At 64.1% G+C, this 17,768-nt stretch overlaps 5 protein-coding genes across 5 annotated transcripts; 3 read left to right on the top strand and 2 right to left on the bottom strand.

Moving 5' to 3' along the window:
• Positions 1–319: 319 nt before the first annotated feature.
• EMIHUDRAFT_219426 (hypothetical protein) lies at positions 320–3,086 on the bottom strand (the record flags this gene model as incomplete). Its single annotated transcript, XM_005758483.1, has 3 exons — positions 320–561; positions 2,560–2,852; positions 3,013–3,086. 3 exons carry the CDS (start codon positions 3,084–3,086, stop codon positions 320–322), a joined length of 609 nt encoding a protein of 202 aa, XP_005758540.1.
• Positions 3,087–4,428: 1,342 nt separating this feature from the next.
• EMIHUDRAFT_106958 (hypothetical protein) lies at positions 4,429–8,251 on the top strand (the record flags this gene model as incomplete). Its single annotated transcript, XM_005758484.1, has 4 exons — positions 4,429–5,067; positions 5,223–5,240; positions 5,553–5,801; positions 7,931–8,251. The coding sequence occupies 4 exons, from the start codon at positions 4,429–4,431 to the stop codon at positions 8,249–8,251; spliced, it is 1,227 nt and encodes a 408-aa protein (XP_005758541.1).
• Positions 8,252–11,182: 2,931 nt separating this feature from the next.
• Positions 11,183–12,516, top strand: EMIHUDRAFT_219431 (hypothetical protein; the record flags this gene model as incomplete). The annotated part of the gene is made up of 5 exons (XM_005758485.1): positions 11,183–11,390; positions 11,471–11,508; positions 11,758–11,825; positions 11,976–12,111; positions 12,283–12,516. The coding sequence occupies 5 exons, from the start codon at positions 11,183–11,185 to the stop codon at positions 12,514–12,516; spliced, it is 684 nt and encodes a 227-aa protein (XP_005758542.1).
• A 2,974-nt stretch (positions 12,517–15,490) lies between these two features.
• Positions 15,491–16,441, top strand: EMIHUDRAFT_106959 (hypothetical protein; the record flags this gene model as incomplete). The annotated part of the gene is made up of 1 exon (XM_005758486.1): positions 15,491–16,441. The coding sequence occupies one exon, from the start codon at positions 15,491–15,493 to the stop codon at positions 16,439–16,441; it is 951 nt and encodes a 316-aa protein (XP_005758543.1).
• Positions 16,442–16,516: 75 nt separating this feature from the next.
• EMIHUDRAFT_219433 (hypothetical protein) lies at positions 16,517–17,608 on the bottom strand (the record flags this gene model as incomplete). The annotated part of the gene is made up of 3 exons (XM_005758487.1): positions 16,517–16,537; positions 16,877–16,984; positions 17,096–17,608. The coding sequence occupies 3 exons, from the start codon at positions 17,606–17,608 to the stop codon at positions 16,517–16,519; spliced, it is 642 nt and encodes a 213-aa protein (XP_005758544.1).
• Positions 17,609–17,768: the final 160 nt, after the last annotated feature.

Genomic DNA, 17,768 nt, shown 5'->3' on the forward strand with positions numbered 1-17,768 from the left:
AGGGTCCACACCTGCACGAGGGGGCGGCGGCATGAGTCTCCCACATACTGTGCGGGCCTCACTAGAGGTGCGGCCTGCGCGTGTCCTCGCCCTTGGGAGAAGGTCTTGGAGCGGCGAGGGGAAGGGGTTGTGTGTCTGTGCATGCATGCATGTGTGCAGTACAGCTAGCAGGCTGGGTAGCGCGAACGGGGTTTTTCTTTTCCCAGCTCGCTGTATACACGTGTAGTAATCCAAGCCCTCGGTGTGCGGGGTGCGCGCGTGCGTGGATGCCACGTCAGTGCATGCGAGAAAGAGGACACTAGAGAGGGGGGGGGGGGGGTCACTGCGCCTTCTGCCACTCTCGGATCATCCGACGCAGCGAGTGGTTTGGGAAGATACAAGTGTGGTCGAGCTCGCCGCCCGTCAGAGGGCTCGTCGACTTGGTCGCGAGCCAACGCTCGATCGCCGTCCGCTCGTATGAGTGCCCATCCGCCGCCATCACCGGGTCGCTCATCACCTCGGTCGTGATTGGGCAGACGAAGTCGTCCGGCGGCTCCTCCTCCTCCACCGAAGGCGGCCTCTCTGCAGCCAAAGAGGACGACGCTTGCTCGTCGGGCGCCCGCCTCTCCTCCAGCCTCGCGCTCTCCTCTAGCGCCGCCGCCAACTCTGCCTCCTCTCCCGCCGCCAGCGCTGCCTCATCCTCGGGCTCCCGCGACGGCCCAGCGCCTCCACCTCCGCCCTTCCCCTTCTTCTTCTTCTTCTTGCCCTTCTTGCTCTCCTTGTCGCGCCCCCCCGCCTCCTTCTCCGCCTCCTCCTCCGCCAGCAGCGCCTCGGCATGCCGCGCCGCATCCGCCTCTGCCGCCGCTCTCTCCGCCTCCCTCGCCGCTGCCTCCGCCTCCGCCTCCGCCGCCGCATGCTCCTCGAAGGCGCGCACGCACTCGGCGTGGCCATTCTTCCTGGCCAGCTGCAGCGCCGTCCTGCCGCTTTCAGTGCGCAGCGTCATGTCTGCGCCCGCCCGCAGCAAACGGAGCACGACGGCGGGGTGGCCTTGGATGGCGGCGAGCATCAGCGCGGTGCGGCCTTTGCTGTTCTGCATGTTGATCTCCGCGCCGCGCTGCAGCAGCAAGTCGACCACTCGCTCGTGGCCGTGAGCGGCGGCTAGCATCAGCGCGGTGCCGCCTTCGCTCCTCTGCAAGTTGGCATCCGCGCCGCGTTGCAGCAGCAGCTCGACCATCCGCTCGTGGCCTCCCATGGCGGCGAGCGCCAGCGCGGTGATGCCGCTCACATCGCCTACCCCGCAAGTCGCGTTGACCCGCCCGCCGCTGTCGAGCCACGCCAGCAGCGCCGTCTCGTCGCCTCGCCCAGCCGCTCTCGCCGCCTCTGCGGGAAGGCTGCCCAACGAGCTGGAAGAGGACGCGGCACTCGCTCCCGCCGCCGCCTCGCCCGAGGAAGCGCCGCCCGCGCCGCCCGCCGCCGCCTCGCGCCGGCTCGCAGTCACCTCCGCGATGTGCTGCCGGAAGGCGTCGACGCACGCGCTGTGGCCGTTCTCCTTGGCATGCTGCAGCGCGGACCTGCCGTCCGCAGAGCGCAGCCTCGTATCCGCGCCCGCCCGAAGCAGGCGGGTCACAATGGCGGCGGCGCCGTGGATGGCGGCGCTCATCAGCGCGGTGAGGCCGTCGCTGGCCTGCAGGTTGATCTCCGCCCCGCGCTGCAGCAGCAGCTCGACCACCCGCTCGTGGCAAAAACCGGCGGCTAGCATCAGCGCGGTGACGCCGTCGCTCATCTGCTGGTTGATCTCCGCGCCGTGCTGCATCAGCAGCTCGACCACCCGCTCGTGGCCTTTGAAGGCGGCGTTCATCAGCGCGGTGTCGCTGTCGCTGTTCCGCAGGTTGATACCCGCGCCTCTCTGCAGCAGCAGCTCGACCGCCCGCTCGTGGCCGTGAGCGGCGGCGGTCATCAGCGCGGTGTCGCCGTGGCTGTTCTGCTGGTTGATATAGGCGCCGCGCAGCAGCAGCAACTCGACCACCCGCTCGTGGCCGTGGTGGGTGGCAAGCATCAGCGCGGTGACGCCGCTCCCATTGCCTACCACGCAAGTCGCGTTGACCTGCCCGTCGCTGTCGAGCCACGCCAGCAGCGCCGCCTCGTCGCCTTCCGCAGCCGCTTGCACGGCCTCTTTGGGAAGGCTGCCCAGAAGGCCGGAAGAGGCCGCCTCGCCCGAGCATGCGCCGCCCGCGCCGCGCGAGCCGGGCATCCCCTCTCACAGAGAAAAAGAATGACCCGCCCCGACTGCCCATACCGCGCCGGCGTCCCAGGCGGCGATCTTGAGCTTAGGCGGCTCCCGTGGTGTGTAAAATGAACTCGGGGGCACGGGACGCGGCACAAACGGGGCACAAACGCCAGGCTATTGCCCCCCTCGTCCCGACTGTTGTGGGACTACTCGGTCAAGCCTTGATTGCCGTTCCAGCCGTCACCGTGTCACCACATACTAGACCACATAGCGAGTCAGGCAAGTCCGTCGTACTTGCGGAGAGTCGCGTGTTCATTCGGTTCATCCCGCTTGCACGAATAGGGCCAGCTTACCCGCCAGCATTTCGCGCCCTCTGTTGGCCTCGCTCTCGATCAAATCGCTAAGGGCCACCCACATGCGCGCCCCATCGACCGTGATGCCGGTGCCCACGACCCCGTTTCCTGCCGCAGGGCTGCGGCTGCGCGTCGCGATTGCGATTTGCTGCACGAGGTGGAAAGCCCCATTGTACACCCGCACACAAAACTCGTCTTGAGAACTCACCACAGGCTGCTGCGTCATCTCAGATCGCACATCAATGATGGAGATGCCGGCGTTGCGCCCGGCGTCCCATCCATGGCCAGCGCAACTAACAAACAGATGGCCGTTTAGGTAGGCCAGCGCATGTGCTCCGGCGAACGGGTGGGTACGATCAGGGTGGGTAGTACGATCGAGTGGGTAATCGGCCGGTGATCGTGAACAAGCCGACGGGCGACAATCCTGGAAGAGACATTTTGATCACTCGGCACTTATCGAGCACGTACAGAAAGCCGCCGCCAGCGCACACGCCGGCGAGGGGTGGAGTCGTCTGAAGTGGCTTCATGCCACGTGTGGGTCGTGCAAGCCCCACCCGGCTGGCGGGTGGACCAAGGGGCGTGCCGCCCCGCTTGCTCTAGGTGAAACGTCTAAAGGACGAAGATGCACGGAGGTGCGACCAACTCAGCACGACGGGCGGAAAAGTCGGGCACTAGACCAGGAAGGACTGGGAGAGTGTGAATGGAGGGACACGTGTGGTTCAGACGGGCACTAGACCAGGAAGGACTGGGAGAGTGTGAATGGAGGGACACGTGTGGTTCAGACGGTGACTGACTGTCATCGGCGACGAACTCGAGCAAGTTGGCAAAGTCACGCGTCTTGAGCAGCTTCAGCTCGTGGCGCGCGCAGCGCACCGCATCGTGGTGGTGCAGCAAACAGTGGGCGCAATGTTGTCTATGTAGACAGCGCCATTCGTAATGAGGAAGAAACCGATGCCGTCGTTGTGATGCAGTCGGCTCCACTCGAGCCCATGCACCGGGCAAAGAAGGACGCTGCAGAAGCGTTGGAGAGGCAGCCGGCGTCTGCCGTCACAACGAGTCCCAGCACTGGTTGGACATGCGCGTCGGCTCGCCCGAGGACTGCTATCGCGACCCTCCCGTCGTGCCGCAGCCTCCGACGAGCTCTGCAACCGAGGAGAGTGAGGGTGCGCCTCCCCTCACTGCTGGCCTGGCTGCGCACCGCCCCACAAAGCACCCCCTCGAGCATCTCTACAAGTACAAGTACAAGGGCGACCTTCTCCAAGTCGTCAACGCGCCCGGCTCCGGCAAGACTTTAGCCTTGGCCACCCTCCTTGCGGAGCAGGAGGAGATCCGCTCTCGGTCGGCAACGTGGCAGCTAGTCGAGGGACTCGGTAGTTGTGACCCCCCTGAGTGAGGACAAGGAGAGAGCTTTTGTGGTGTTGGTGTACGCAATAACGGGACAGGGTGGTCGTTCTCTCTAGCTCCCCTTCTAGCTCTTGGCATGAGCTGCGCCATGTGTCCGAACCCTTTTTCGCAGCAACACCTTACACTTTTAGGCCCTCCAAATTCGGGTCGGCGCGTAGGCCGTAGCGGAGTGGGCCCCGAGTTTGCAAAGGGCGACGGACGCTTGCGTCCTAGCCTCCAACAACGCCTCCCCGGCGCAGAGGGGCCCCCGGAGGGATGCTCAACCGCTCCACGCCACGCCGCTTGCGGCGGTCCTATTCCCAGCTCCGCTGAGGGGGCCCGCGGATTTAAGAATTCTTGGTCAAAACCTCACTCTCGCCGCCCGCGAGCCAGGCACCCCGCCGGCTGATTTCGGCCGCACCCGCCACCTCGCCGCATCGAGCGCGGTACCCGTTTTGCATTGGCGAGCCTCTCCTCCGTGCCTGCATGTGGCGACGCCTATCCCGCCTGCGTCAGCGCGGCGCTCACGGCACCGACGACTGGCTCGAGGACTTCTTGCACCTCAGCAAGCAGCAGACGCTGCTCCGCTTCGACACGGCGGGCTGGCGCGACCGGTGGTCCCTCCACTGCGACGCCGAGTACGGCGGCAGCTCGACCGTCGAGCTGCAGCAGGGCGAGGCCGAGGGCGAGGGCACCGCCCGCTTTGCCGGCCAAACGGTGACAGAGATAGACAGCGATAACTCGTCAGTCAGCCCAGAGACGGGTAAGCGAGCGGTGTACGCGGGCTGGGCCGCGATGCGGACGGACGTCGAGGGCGACGGCTGGGACCTCAAGGACTTCCACGGGATCCGGCTGCGGGTGCGGCCGGACGGGCGCGGCTACATGCTCAACCTGCGGACGGTGGGCATCCTCGGCGGGGAGGACGTCGACATCTACCAGGCGCGCATGCCTCCGTCTCCGGTCCTGGGCGACTGGTGCGAGCTGCGCCTCCCCTTCTCCGCCTTCGTGCTCACCTCCCGCGGCTACGTGCAGCACAGCCAGGCGATGAACCTCGAGACGCTCAAGGAGGTCGGCCTGCTCGTCGCAGACAAGCAGACGGCGCCCTTTGAGCTCGAGATCGCCGAGGTCGAGGCGTTTCGCTTCGAGGACGAGGAGGCGCAGCCCCCCCGCCCGCGCAGCGCTTAGCGGCGGCGGCGGCGGAGGCGGCGCGGCGGCGCGGCCCCGCACGCGCGCAAGCCACTGCACCGTCCATTCCCCTCCCGCCGGTGTCTCGCGCGCAGGCGGAGCGGGACGCGAAGGTTGCAGAGATGCTGCGGCTGAACGAGGCGCGAGCTCCCCCTCGCGGCATACACTGGGCCCGCCCCGGCAACCCCCACCACCCCACGCCACGTCCTCACTGGTGCGCTCAAGCCCGCTCCCTCCCCACGACCAGGAGCTCGGCTACGCGGGCGTGTAGAGGCGCTTTCTCGTCCCCGTTCTCTTTATGCATAGATTATTGTAAAAAGAAAGAAAGAAAACAGACAAACCAAACGAGGGATAGGGGAGGAGGACAGGGTAAATAAATAAATAATTTAAACGGTCAAAAACTCTGAGACGAGATCTGAGACCAGATGAGGACCTATTACGCCACGCGCGGCCACACGAACGAGTGGGTGCGAGGACGGCTCGGCGAGGGGCTCACGGCGGGGTCGCACACGGCAGGGGTGACGGGGCCGCTGTGGAGCGATGTGGTCAGGGGAACGACGAGACACAAATGGGACAAGCGCCAGCGGATCGAGGATCAGCACGGCGAGCGCGAGATACAATTCGCCGACGTGGATGATCACAACGTGGTGACAAAGACCGTCATGGGAGCGCGGGTGCGGCAGCAGGCGGGGGTGCCACACGGAGCGCACCACGAGAGGACTATGAGAGGACTATGCGGGGAGAGGCGGGGAGAGAGAGACCCCGGGCGCCGCCACAAGGAGCGAACTCAGGGGCTGCCTCGTCTGTAAGGCCGCGAGGGACGCGGCGAGGAGGGCAGCACTAAAGCGAGACCCGCTGTGTCCGATCGTGCGGAAAGCCGCGCAGCAATGGACCGAGGAAGATGAGAACCCGCCTAGAGCAACGATGGCGCACTTGCTTAGCGGCGCCTGCCTGGGGAATAGGGAGCAGGCCAGATGGTTCCTCAGAGTAGCGCGAGCGCAGACGGGGACGACGATCAGCAAAGTAGCACAGGCGGCACCCGACTCCAAGGATACGCTGAAGACGCTGAGGATGGCGCATGTCGCTGCGCTGAAGGGCTCACGCTATAGGGTGCTGGATGAAGGACGGGTACGATGCACTAGCCCCAGCCGTCGGGGGGGTGTTGCCGGCGCTGGTAGATGATCTCTCGGAGAAGAGTCGGAGGGACCTTGGCGCCGGGGTCACGAGGAACTTGCAAATCGTGGCCGAGGCGGCGACGGGAGCGGTGCAGAGGTGGATCCAGCTCAATGGTGAGGCTACGGCGCGCATAATGAAGAGAGAGGAACACATCGAGTGGCTGAGGAAGCTCTTCACTGGGTGGAAGGAGGCCCGGCCGGCCTTGAGGGAGTCGCGGAGGAGGAGGGATAACGGAGGTAACGTGCAGACAGGCCAGCAGCCAGTGGGACGAACGAGGGCCGCGACGGCGGCTCAAGCGGGAGGGAGCGGAGACGGTGGGCAGCGAGCGAAGTGGGTGAGACTGACGATGCTCCTTCGACCTAGGGAGCGGTTCAGCTGCTGGGCGGGCTTCAGGATGGTGCTCACGCGAAAGGGAATCGACGCGATGTACAAAGCATACAAGAAGGGGAGAAAGAAGAGGAGGAACGCCAGTGATGACGAAACAGAAACTAGCGCAGAAGAGAGCAGGGCAGACCCGGGGACGGCGGAGCCGGACCAGACGGCATCGGCCGCCGAGGGAACGTTGGGAAGAGGCACGAGGAGGGCGGCGACCTCGACCGACTATGGAGGACCCGTCGCCAGACGACGCAGGGCAGAAGACGGTGAGGCGGAGCAGACGCGCAGGGCGAGACGAGGGAGGGAGGAGGACTTTGCGGAGATCAGCAGGAGGATGTACGAAGAGATTAGGAGCAGCAGGGACCCGAGGGACCATGTGTGGACCAAGACGGCTAGTGCTAGTCCCCCATCGGGAGGACGACCCCGGCTAGTCGCCGACCACACCCACAAAGAACCCTGCACAAAGATCGCAAGGGCGGGGACCTGTTCCTTTTTACCCATCTCACAGTAGAGGTGTCCGTTTTTATTTATTTATTTATCTGAGACGAGATGGGATTTAGGGACATGTGTCCCCGCCCTGCACGATCTTGGTGTGAGGGATCTTCAATCCGTCCCCTCCACCCCTCCCCACCTGCACGAGCAGGATTTTGGAAGGACGATCAGGGGCACAGGTGGGCTCTCCTGCTCCTGACAAGGGACACGACAGGCTCGCAGCGCGGTGCACGGTGGAATCCCAACTCCACTGGCGGTCTCATCTCAGTCTAGCGACCTTCCTCCGGCTTCTCACCGGCAGTCTCTCACTACCACGGGCACACTGACACAGGGGTGGCAGGGGCGGCGGCATGAGTCTCCCACATACTATGCGGGCCTCACTAGAGGTGCGGCCTGCGCGTGTCCTCACCCTTGGGAAGGTCTTGAGGGGGGAGGGGAAGGGGCTGTGTGTCTGTGCATGCATGTGTGTGTGTGTGTGTGTGTGTGTGTGTGTGTGTGTGTGTGTGTGTGTGTGTGTGTGTGTGTGTGTGTGTGTGTGTGTGTGTGTGTGTGTGTGTGTGCGAGCCGCCCTGAACGCCCCCACGAGATTATTGGCATAAAAGAAAAGAAAGAACAGACAACCCTACGGAGGGATGGGAGATTCTTGCAATATTGCCTGTTGTCTTTCGAAATTCTTTTTCTCGTTCGGCCGCCGCTCGCCATTGCCACGCGCGTGCTTGCGCGCAAAACATACCGCTCTCCCCCCCCCACCGCCACGCAGGAGTACACCTGGATGGATGACGAGAAAAGTCGCCCACGCGCGGCGCTGCTGCTCATCGGCGCCTTGGGTGCAGCGGCCGGCGTCTACCTCCTGAGCGGTGGCAGCGGCTCGTTGGCGCACTCGGGAACGCTGGCTGCCTCCGTTGAGCCCCGGCAGCAGGTCGTGAGACACGTTCCAGAGGCAGTCGCGGCGGGATCGTCGACGATGCGCCAGCACAACCGGCGCAAACACAGTGCCAAGGCGTTTGATAAGCTCAGAAGCAGGGAAGTGCTCGAGGCGGCGGCGGATCCAAACTCAATGTTTGACATGAGCACCCCGTGAGAAGAGAGATGCCTGCTGTACGTGCGGTGCAGCGCCTCACACCCTGCACCCGAGACACTCTCAACCGTGTCTCAGATCTGTGCGTGAGATCTGAAATTAAGTCTGCGGTACGTGCTGCGCCTGGACAAGCGACCTAGATAGAGCCGAGCGTGAGGAGGAGCCTGACTGTTCTTCACCTTCCTACCTACCTACCTACCTAGGAGGAATGCTGTGCGATCTCGGGCCCGGGGTCGTGCTTTTGTGTGAGCTGTGACGTGTGAGCTCACAGCTCATCACACATCACAGCGCGGCGGTGCGCACACAACCTCACAAGCTCAGGCCCCGAGCGTTTTTGACCTCTCTCGGTGAGTGGGCGCCCGCCCGCCGCCTCTGAGGCGCGCTGCGCGCCGCCTAGAGGACGACGACAGCCTGGAGGATGTCACATGTTGCGCGCGATGTGTGGCGAGCGTCATCCATTTCGTCAAGCCACCTTCATCGTGACCGTCGCCACCCTCGCCGCTGTCTCGCCTACGTCGCCGCCGTCGCCATCATGGGCCTCGCTGCCGAGACGGTCTCTGTGGGGGGGCGCGGGGGCCCTAGAGGGTACCCATGCGGGGGAGAGATGGGGTCCCATGGCCCGCCGCAGGCGCCGATTTTTTCGAGATTTTTTGCCCGATTTTTTTACTTGTTTTATGGGAACTCGGCGTATTGCGGCCATGCTATCACGCCTTGCGACAGCCTGTCGGCGCTGCTGGCCGTGTCCTGCTGCACAACTGACCGCCTGCATAGCTCGCGGCCTTAGTATCAAGCATTCAGTGACGACCTGATCGTACGGCCAGTAGGAAGGTGCCCTTCCAGCTGCGTGCACGCTTCTGACGCAATGCGTGTCACAAACTGCCTCGAATTGGCTGCCGGGCACTCTCGAGCCTATGCCAAAACAGAGCCTCGCGCGCATGGGCAGTCAAGAGGGACCACGCACCTTCTCAGGACAGCACCGGTACCTCTCTCTTGGACCGGCAAACGTGGTGGTCTCGTGTCACCAATGTGGGACCAGTGCGGCATCGCGCCATCGACAGCTCTGAACTGCGCCTCACCACTGACCGGGAAGGCCGCCGAGTGGGCCAGCACAGGTCGCACATTGTGGCAGCAGTCAGCAGTGCACAGTACGACCGATCAGGTTGGAGGCTTCTCATGGTTGGAGGGTCTATCTGTGTGTACTCCTCGAGATCTCTCCAAATCTGCCCTCTGATTAACCTAGCTTAATCGGGAAGTTGGTGCTAATAGAGGCTAATAGAGCCGGGCCCCGTTTCCGCACTGCGGCGCGGCGCACGGTGCCTCCGGGGGCCCCCGCGCCTCCCCAGAGGAGACGGTGCTGTTGCACCTGACTCAACTCTCCCACCCCCCCTGGCTCCTATGCCGACGTGTCCCGTGCTCCCCCGTCCGCCGATGTCTCTGCTGCCGCCCGGCGGAGCTCTGCAACGCGGGCCCTCCTCGCCGCCTTCGCTGCCGCTGCATCGCTGTCGGCTCGTCATGTCTACGGTCATTGGGGGCTGCCATCGCTGTTCTCTCTCTCTCCCGGGCGCCGGGGTCAGCTCCTGAGGGAGGGTGTAGAGGATGTAGAGGATGTAGAGTGTAGAGCGATGTAGAGCTGTAGAGCTGTAGAGCGCTGTAGCGCTGTAGAGCTCTACATCCGCCGCGGGACGAACTGCGTGCGTTGTAGAGCGATGTAGGAAAAAAGTCGGACGGACGGAAACGGCCCCCCCTTTTATGGTTGACCCTGGGCATGGCCTCTCTGGGGGTGAGCTGGGTCGGCCTCCTCCGGGTCTGCAACTCGCACGGCGGGTCCGCGTCCGGGCAAGAGCATCCGAGGCCCGCGGTTGTCCTCGCGCAGGGCGCGACCGACATGGAGATCTGCTACCCACAGATCAGTGCTTTTGTCGACTGATGCTCGCTCTCTGTGCACTCGCAACGCCAGAGGCCGTGCTTGGAGAATGCGTCGCAATGCTGCTGCGCCTGTGGATTGAGCCGCGGCGCAAGCTCCATCGGTGAGCGGCGGTGGCGCGCCGGCCGCTTCATGCATAGCTCTCCGGCGAGCGAGCGGCCGCGAACGCGTTTTCCGTCCGCCGTTTCATCGAGTTTGCCCGAGTGGTAAAATGCAATCGTCGAATTTGCCCGAGTGGTAAAGTGCAACTTTGGCATTTGGTAAAAGTTGCCCGAGTGGTCTGTGGGAAAAAAACCAAAGCGCAAGGGTGGCCCCAAGAGCTAAAGGTCAACATCCCCTCCGGCTACGACAATGTGAACCTGATCTGGTCCTCACGGGGTTGACCCGTCTCCTCCAGATCAAGACGGACTTCATGAACGGCCGAGCAATATTTCTTCATTAATATTATTAATTGATGCTTTTTGCACGACTGAGCCCCCCCCCCCCCCCCCCTTCCCCCGCGCCCATTCCCTGCCCTCTCCCGCCACACACTCCGTCAGAGCCCCCTCCCCTCTTGCACAACAGGAATTTTGACAATTAACCAAGTGGGAACGGTGGGCGTGCCCATCCCGGAGTGGTTCGACTCCACACAAATCCGAGGCGGTGACGGGATGCTGTCGTACGGTGATCTCAGGCCCAGTGAGGTAGTGCATCTGACTATCCTGGATCCTGCTGAACAAGCTCCTCTTGTAGCTCGATCGGTCACACCGCCATCGCCGTCGGGGAGAGGGGGGACGACACTGCTTCTCTGGCAGCGTGCACCTCGATCCTGTATGTATGTATGTACCGTGTTTGTTAGGACCCCACCCAATGAACACACCAGTGAGGGAGGGCGAGACGATCGAGGGGTCCCGTACCACGCGGAATCGACCCTATCAAGTGCTCAAGTGCTCAAGGCGCTCTACAACGTGAAATCTCTACAACAACTCTACCCTGGTATCCCCCACTCGTCTGGCGCGACACGCCGCAGGATGGCCGCCGCCGCCGCCTTTGCAGCGCCCCCGTGGCCTCCTCCCGGCTCCACTCGTGGCCGGCGGGTGCCACAGGGTCCGCAGCAGGCTGCCAGCAGGCCCGAGCGGTGGCTCGCGACGCGACTCGGCTGCGCCGCCTCCTCGCCGCCGAGTGCTGCGAGCGTCGAGCGAGTCGCCGGCGAGCCATCCGCCACAGCCTTAGCTGCCGGTCCACGCACTCCCAGGCACACGGAGGGACCCAGCAGCGTCGCCGCACGCGTCTGAGCCACGCGTCGGCGATGCAAACAGGCTGTGACTTCACCCGGCAGAGCCTCGACGACTGCTCGGTGCGGAGTGTGCTGTTGCGAGGCGCCGCTGGGCGGCGGCGCGCGGCTCCTCGCTGCTTCGGCGCGCCGCGCTGGCGCTCTGCGGCGGACGGTGCCGTTGGCTCGCCGTTGCCTCGCTCGTGGACGTCCCATTGAAGCACGCGGTGCGGCGCCTCTCGGTGGGCCCATTGCGCCTCTCACTACACACTCCCTGCTCTCTCCCGACCTCACTCCACGGTGCGTCACGATCGTGGCGGCGATGCGCCGCAGGCGCTCGTCATCGCGCGCATGGCCGTGGCGCCGCGTCCAGGCGGCAAGCGCACCGTGCCATGCCTGCGGTGGCGCTGCCACCGACAGCGCCACCACCGCACACTCACGTGCCGTGAGGAAACGCCACGTCGCGTGTCACTTCACGGTGTGCCGTGATCGTGGCGGCGATGCGCCGCAGGCGCTCGTCATCGCGCGCACGGCCGTGGCGTCGCGTCCAGGCGGCAAGCGCACCGTGCCATGCCTGCGGTGGCGCTGCCACCGACAGCGCCACCAACACTCACGTACCTGAGGAAACGCCGCCGCGTCGCGTGCGTGGCGCGGCTATCACTAGCGGCCGGCGCTCGTCGGGTGATGGTGTCGCGGGCCGGCGCTCCAGTGTCGAGACGCAGGTAGAATTCTTTTTCACGCGTGTCAAAAGTCGAGCTCTCGCGCGAGTGCCAAGGTGCTCGAGAGTCTCGCCTCATGGCCTGCTGCGACAGGTGCGGCGAACGTCATCGGACCATAGACTGCCCACACTTCCCGAAGCCTCGCGGGAAGCATCCGGACGCGCAGTTGCAAGGCCCAAGGCGCAACCTCTCCCCAGACGTGGAGGCTGTCGTTCGGCGCGGTACTCTCGTGGCCCAGACCCCAGACGGTTCGTGCCTCTTCAATTCCTTCGCGTACTGCGAGCAGCAAGACGCTGGGTGGCTCTTTGGAGCGGCGACGCCCGCCAGCATTCGGCGTCAATGTGCCGAGTGGCTGCAGGAGCACGGCAACTAAAGCCCCCCGCCAAGCCTGCCGCCAAGCCCGCCGCCAAGCCCACGGCCAACGCCAAGCCCCCAAAGCGGCCCCGTGAGCCTGCTGCCGAGGCTGAGGCGGCCCCAGAGGCGCAGCTGCCAAGGGATGGGGCAAAAAAGAGCCGCACTGTCCGAAGGAGCAAGCGTGGCCGGGATGGCGGCGACTCTTCCCCGCCGGCCGGGCGCCGACGTACCTAGTAGGCTGTGAGAGTGTGCCCGGGAGCTGTGAGAGTTTATCGTAGTCAGGCTGTCTTGTGTATGCGGCTGCCTTCCTGGTCAGGCAGGACATGCCCCTACTGGTATGTCAAGTAAGGGCCCGCGGGTTGAGGTTGTTCTCGCGCCACACCACCCTGCCACCGCTGCCACCGAAGGCAACACGGTGCTCAGAATGGCTAAGTCGGGCCGATTTTGTATTCGCACGCCGCGCGCCGTGGAGGGCGCGGACAAGCGACTGACACCAAATGTCCGACTCTGGGGTTGTAGTGCGGACCCCGGACTACAACTCTCTAGTCGGATGTGCGGCGTGAAACGCGCTGTTGCGCCCTCCACGGCGCCCGAAGTGCGCCTTTGCTCGCACAGCTCACGGGGCGCGACCGAGCCGCCATGCAAGTCCCAGAAGTCCGCGCGCCCTGGAGGGCGCGGACAAGCGACTGACACCAAATCTCCGACTCTGGGGTTGTAGTGCGGACCCGGGACTACAACTCTCTAGTCAGATGTGCAGCGTGAAACGCGCTTTTGCGCCCCCCACGGCGCCCGAAGTGCGCCTTTGCTCGCACAGCAGACGGGTCGCGAGCCGGGAAATCGCAGCAGTCTCGCTGAATCTCGCCGCCCCAGGCTCTAGAGGTGGAGAGACTGGCCTTCCTGGTCAAGCAGGACATGCCCCTGCTAGCATGCCAAGCAAGGGCTCGCGGGTCGAGGTTGTTATTGCGCCACACCACCCTGCCACCGCTGCCACCGAAGGCAACACGGTGCTCCGTGAAACGGCCACTTTGTTGTCGTAGTCAGGCTGTCTTGTGTATGCGGCTCCTTAAAGCTAAGAAGTGTGTATAAGGGGCTAGGAAGAGGGACCCAAGATATCTTCTGAGCTGTGCACAGGGGAGGACCTAGGTGACAAAGACCCAAGAGAAGGGGCCGGAGAGAGTGAGGTGAGGCCCGAGCGGCCAACGTAGCAACGGTGGTGGCAGCGTGGCGCACCGTCAAGCTCGGGCACAGCCGGTTTAAGCCAAAGTGAAGTAACTCATATATATCTGAAATCATATGAGTTACACCTCGGCCTTCTAGGAGCTGCTAGCTGAGTGATTGGCGCGCTAGAAGCCTCCCCGAGAGTGCCTCCCCGACCGGCCCCGAGGAGCTGCTCGGAACTCCAACTTTAACCCTTCATAGCTCCAAAACGTACCTGCGGATTTCTTCCCTATTGCTCCTGCATGATCTGTGGGTCCACCCCACTCACATAACCAAGCCTCAAGGAATGGCGTCTAGGCGTTCAGAAATAGTTTCTTGTACACACCTATACACATCAGACGACTCAAGGGTATCTAGATACATCAAAAGCGGCGAACGAGGCACGGTCGCTCTCCGACGTGAGCACGTGAGGCGCGTTGCACTTGCCAGTGCTGCCCTGGCCTTCTGTCTGCCCGCCCAATGGGTGGCAGGTGCCTCTGCTGCTGTGGCATGCCTCACGGCTGCGACTGGCCGGCGCCTCGGCGCGTCAGCTCGGCTCGGCGTAGCGATCGTGGCCAGCGCAACTCGCCTGGACTCAACGCTCAGCCAGGAGCTCCCGCACGCGCTGCTGGCGCGAGTTATGGCGCATGCAACGCGCAGCAATGCTCGCCTCGCCTCGCGCAAATGCGACCGTCCTCGCAGCCGACAGTCCACCGCCTGCTAAAGAAGCACTGCGACGAATGCGGCACCGGCGACGCATGGCAGGCTGGTCATGACGCAGTTATAGGGTGTTGTGTGCCGTCAGAGTGACTCTCTGTGTGTCAGGGATAGTCAGAGCCGTCCATCAGAGCTCCAGTAAGCTCGGAGACACCCCATTAGCGCGGCTCGACCTCTTTGAGTCACTGCCTTCCCGGCGGTTTGGCTGTAGAGCCTCTACAACAAACTCTACAGCAAAATCGCGCTCTACATCGCTCTACAACGCACGCAGTTCGTCCCGCGCCGGATGTAGAGCTCTACAGCTCTACAGCGCTCCAGAGCGCTCTACAGCTCTACAGCTCTACAGCGCTCTACACTCTACATCCTCTACACCCTCCCTCAGGTCAGCTCCAACCTGCCGTGTCGGGACGTCGCCCCCTCCGGGCTCCGCTGAACTGCATGCTGCGATTCTCGCCTTGTCCCAGGAGCCAGGTGCGTGCGTGTCTACGTAGTGTGGGCCCTGGCACCCCTCTGTTTTCTGTTTTCTGTTTTTTCAAAACGCCCGGCCGCCCGGCCGCCCGCCACCCCGAGGGCGAGGCGGCTCGGCCCCCCACTCACCGAGAGATAAAAAACGCTCGGAGCGCACAGGACGGGACGAAAATGCGAGAACCGACTCGCCGCGGCATTCGCTTAAGCCGTTTCGAGTAGGCGGCCGGCGTGTGCGCTTTTGGGAGCGAGTGAGAAAGCTCGAGTGAGAGGGGTCCCGTACCAAGCTACCATGCCGCATGCGGAATCGGCCCTATCCAGTGCTCAAGTGCTCAAGCTCGAGTGGGACTCGAGCCTAAGTGAAAGGCAGGCAAGGATCGAAAGAAAGAAGAGAAAGGACGGACGGGAGGACGGCACGCCGACATTGGATAAAGAAAGAAAGAAAACAGCCCGCACGGTCCAAGGGAGGGATGGGAGGACGGCACGCCGCCACCACACAGGGATTTTAAGGAGAGCGGTGTATGCGCTAGCATTGTATCACTAAATGTTCGAAATTTCTTTTGGATCCACCCGAGTGCAGTCAGCAGCGCCGACACATCAGCCGCCAAGTTCACATGCAGCGCGAAGTCGCAGTCTACCGCGATGTCCTGCACCCCTCGCTGCTGGCTGCGGTTGTCCAGGCCGTCAACGTGTATCTCGACAGTGAGCAGCCGCCACTGCCAGACTCAATGCATAGAACGCTCTGCGCCACTCACTGGGCGCCGCTCACGGACGAGGAGCCAGCGGCCCATCCGATCGAGCAGCTAGTCGCCGCTCTCTACCGGCTCATTCGACGCGGGGCATCCCCACTACATGCGGACGAGGCCGCCGGGCTCGCCGGCGGGGAGTGGTGGGTGCAGGAGCAGGCTCTGGACGACTGTCCAAAGGAGTTCCACACCGACCAGGACCTCTGCCTTCTCCCGGGCCGAGACGGCGTCCAGAGCAGCGTAGCGCACCCGGCGCTATCCTCCGTCTTTTACTTGGACGGTATCGGCGGCGCGACCGCCGTCTTTGCGCAGCGGCGGTGCGTTGTTGCCCGCGGCGTCTCCACGCTAGAGCCTCCTCTCCCTCCGCACGCAGCGCTCGCCTTCCCGACGCCGAACCAGCTCCTCCTCTTCCGCGGAGATCTCCTGCACGGCGTGCTGCAGCCGCTCGGCACTGCGCGCGGCCCGCGGCCGACAGACGAGGCCCCGAGGAGGACGGTCCTCGTCAACTTTTGGAACGACCGCCCCTCCGCGGCGCACGCGCCAGCGCCTCCGCTGCCGCCGCCCCACGCTGCCGACGAGCGGCGGCCGGCCTCGCCCTCTTGCGCCGACTTCGTGCAACTGCCCGCCTCGAGCAGCTTCGAGGCGGAGCGCTGGCGAGAGCAGAGGCTGCCGGAGACGGCGGTGGGCTCTCTGCCGAAGGGGGAGGGGCCGCCCCCCCCCGTCCTCCTCTCCTTCTCGAGCCGCCCGCCCGCCGACTGCGAACGCTGTGGGGCAGGCGTGTGCTGGTACGACCGGCACGACGAGACGCGGGGAGGTTGAGAGAGAAGACGCGTGTGTGTATAGAGTAATCACAATATCGGACAGAGCACAATATAACTAAAAATAGTAAATCTATTACTGATGCATGTGCATGTACTACATGTGCATGCACATGAATGGAGATTGTGGAGTGTGAGAGACGACCGCGCGGACCGCGGGGCGCGGCCGCGGGCCTCCGCGCTCGCGCGGGTGCTGTCCGTGTCCGGAAACGCAACGGAGTCGCAGTCGGAGATCTGCGAAAACACTCATTGGTGACATGGCTAACACAGTGAGAGACACTCGAGCGGAACACCCAGAGCTCAGACCAGATTTACTAAAACGTAAGAACAATCGAAGCAGCAAGCACTCACGGAAGGGGGGGAGAAAATCGTAAAAACCGACGCGGCCGGGGCTCGCCGGCCTGTCCGCCCGCGTCTATCCCGCCGGTGTGGGGACCGTGAGGAACCCTCGCTCGTCGTAGTCGCCCAGCTCAAAGTCCGGCCCGCACGAGACCAAAGTCACGTTGTCGTTGTACACCAGCCAGCAGCGGCTGTCTGCAAGCCGCTCCACCCAGTGCGGCGGGAAGTGCGAGATCTGCAGGAACTGCCGCTGCGTCCCGTCGCCGCCCCCGCCCGCCGCCGCCGCCTCGCCGGCGCCAGTGAGGAGCTGAGTCACAAGGCTGTGGAACGCGTAGAGCGCCCCGCCATTGCCGTCTCCAGCAGCCTCCGGCGCCGCCGCCCCAATGCCGCCGGGCGTCACGAGCTGGTAGTCGAGCGGCGCAAACTCCGGGATGAAGAGCTGCGTCTCCGAAAACGACGCCTTCATGAGCGACTTCTTGCCCTGCCCGCCCGCCGAAGGCGTAAAGTTGAAGTGCCAGTTCAAGCTGCAGACGTCCTCGTGCGTCATGGTCGTGCGTGCCGCATCCGTCTCGGTGTGCTGGTACCGCGCGCACCACGTCGTGGCTGGAAGCCTCTCCTCCAGCCACGCCTCGCGAGCCGGAGAGAGTTTGTAGTGCGGCCAGCCCGCCCAACGCTTCTCACAGAGCGCGCGCCACAGGGCGTCGGTCGGTAGCCCATGCGCACGGCGGCACGCGCTGCCGAAGCGGAGGAGGTCAGCCGCTGGCAGGAAAGCTGCGATGGACACCCACAGCTCGTCGGCGAGGCTGTCGATCGTGCTAGCCTCCTCCATTCCAAAGCGTTGTTGTTGTTGTCGCCTGCGCCTCTGCTCGCAGCTCTCTCGCCCTTAGATTTCTTTTTGCCGTGCCTAGCAGAAGGGCCCGCAGACGCATTTTGTATACCGAGGCGTTGCCCGTGGTTTAAGGCCATAGGGTTTGGGGGTGGCCCGCCGG

Source organism: Emiliania huxleyi, assembly GCF_000372725.1.
Source record: "Emiliania huxleyi CCMP1516 unplaced genomic scaffold EMIHUscaffold_86, whole genome shotgun sequence".
In the NCBI taxonomy this organism is placed as follows: domain Eukaryota; phylum Haptophyta; order Isochrysidales; family Noelaerhabdaceae; genus Emiliania; species Emiliania huxleyi.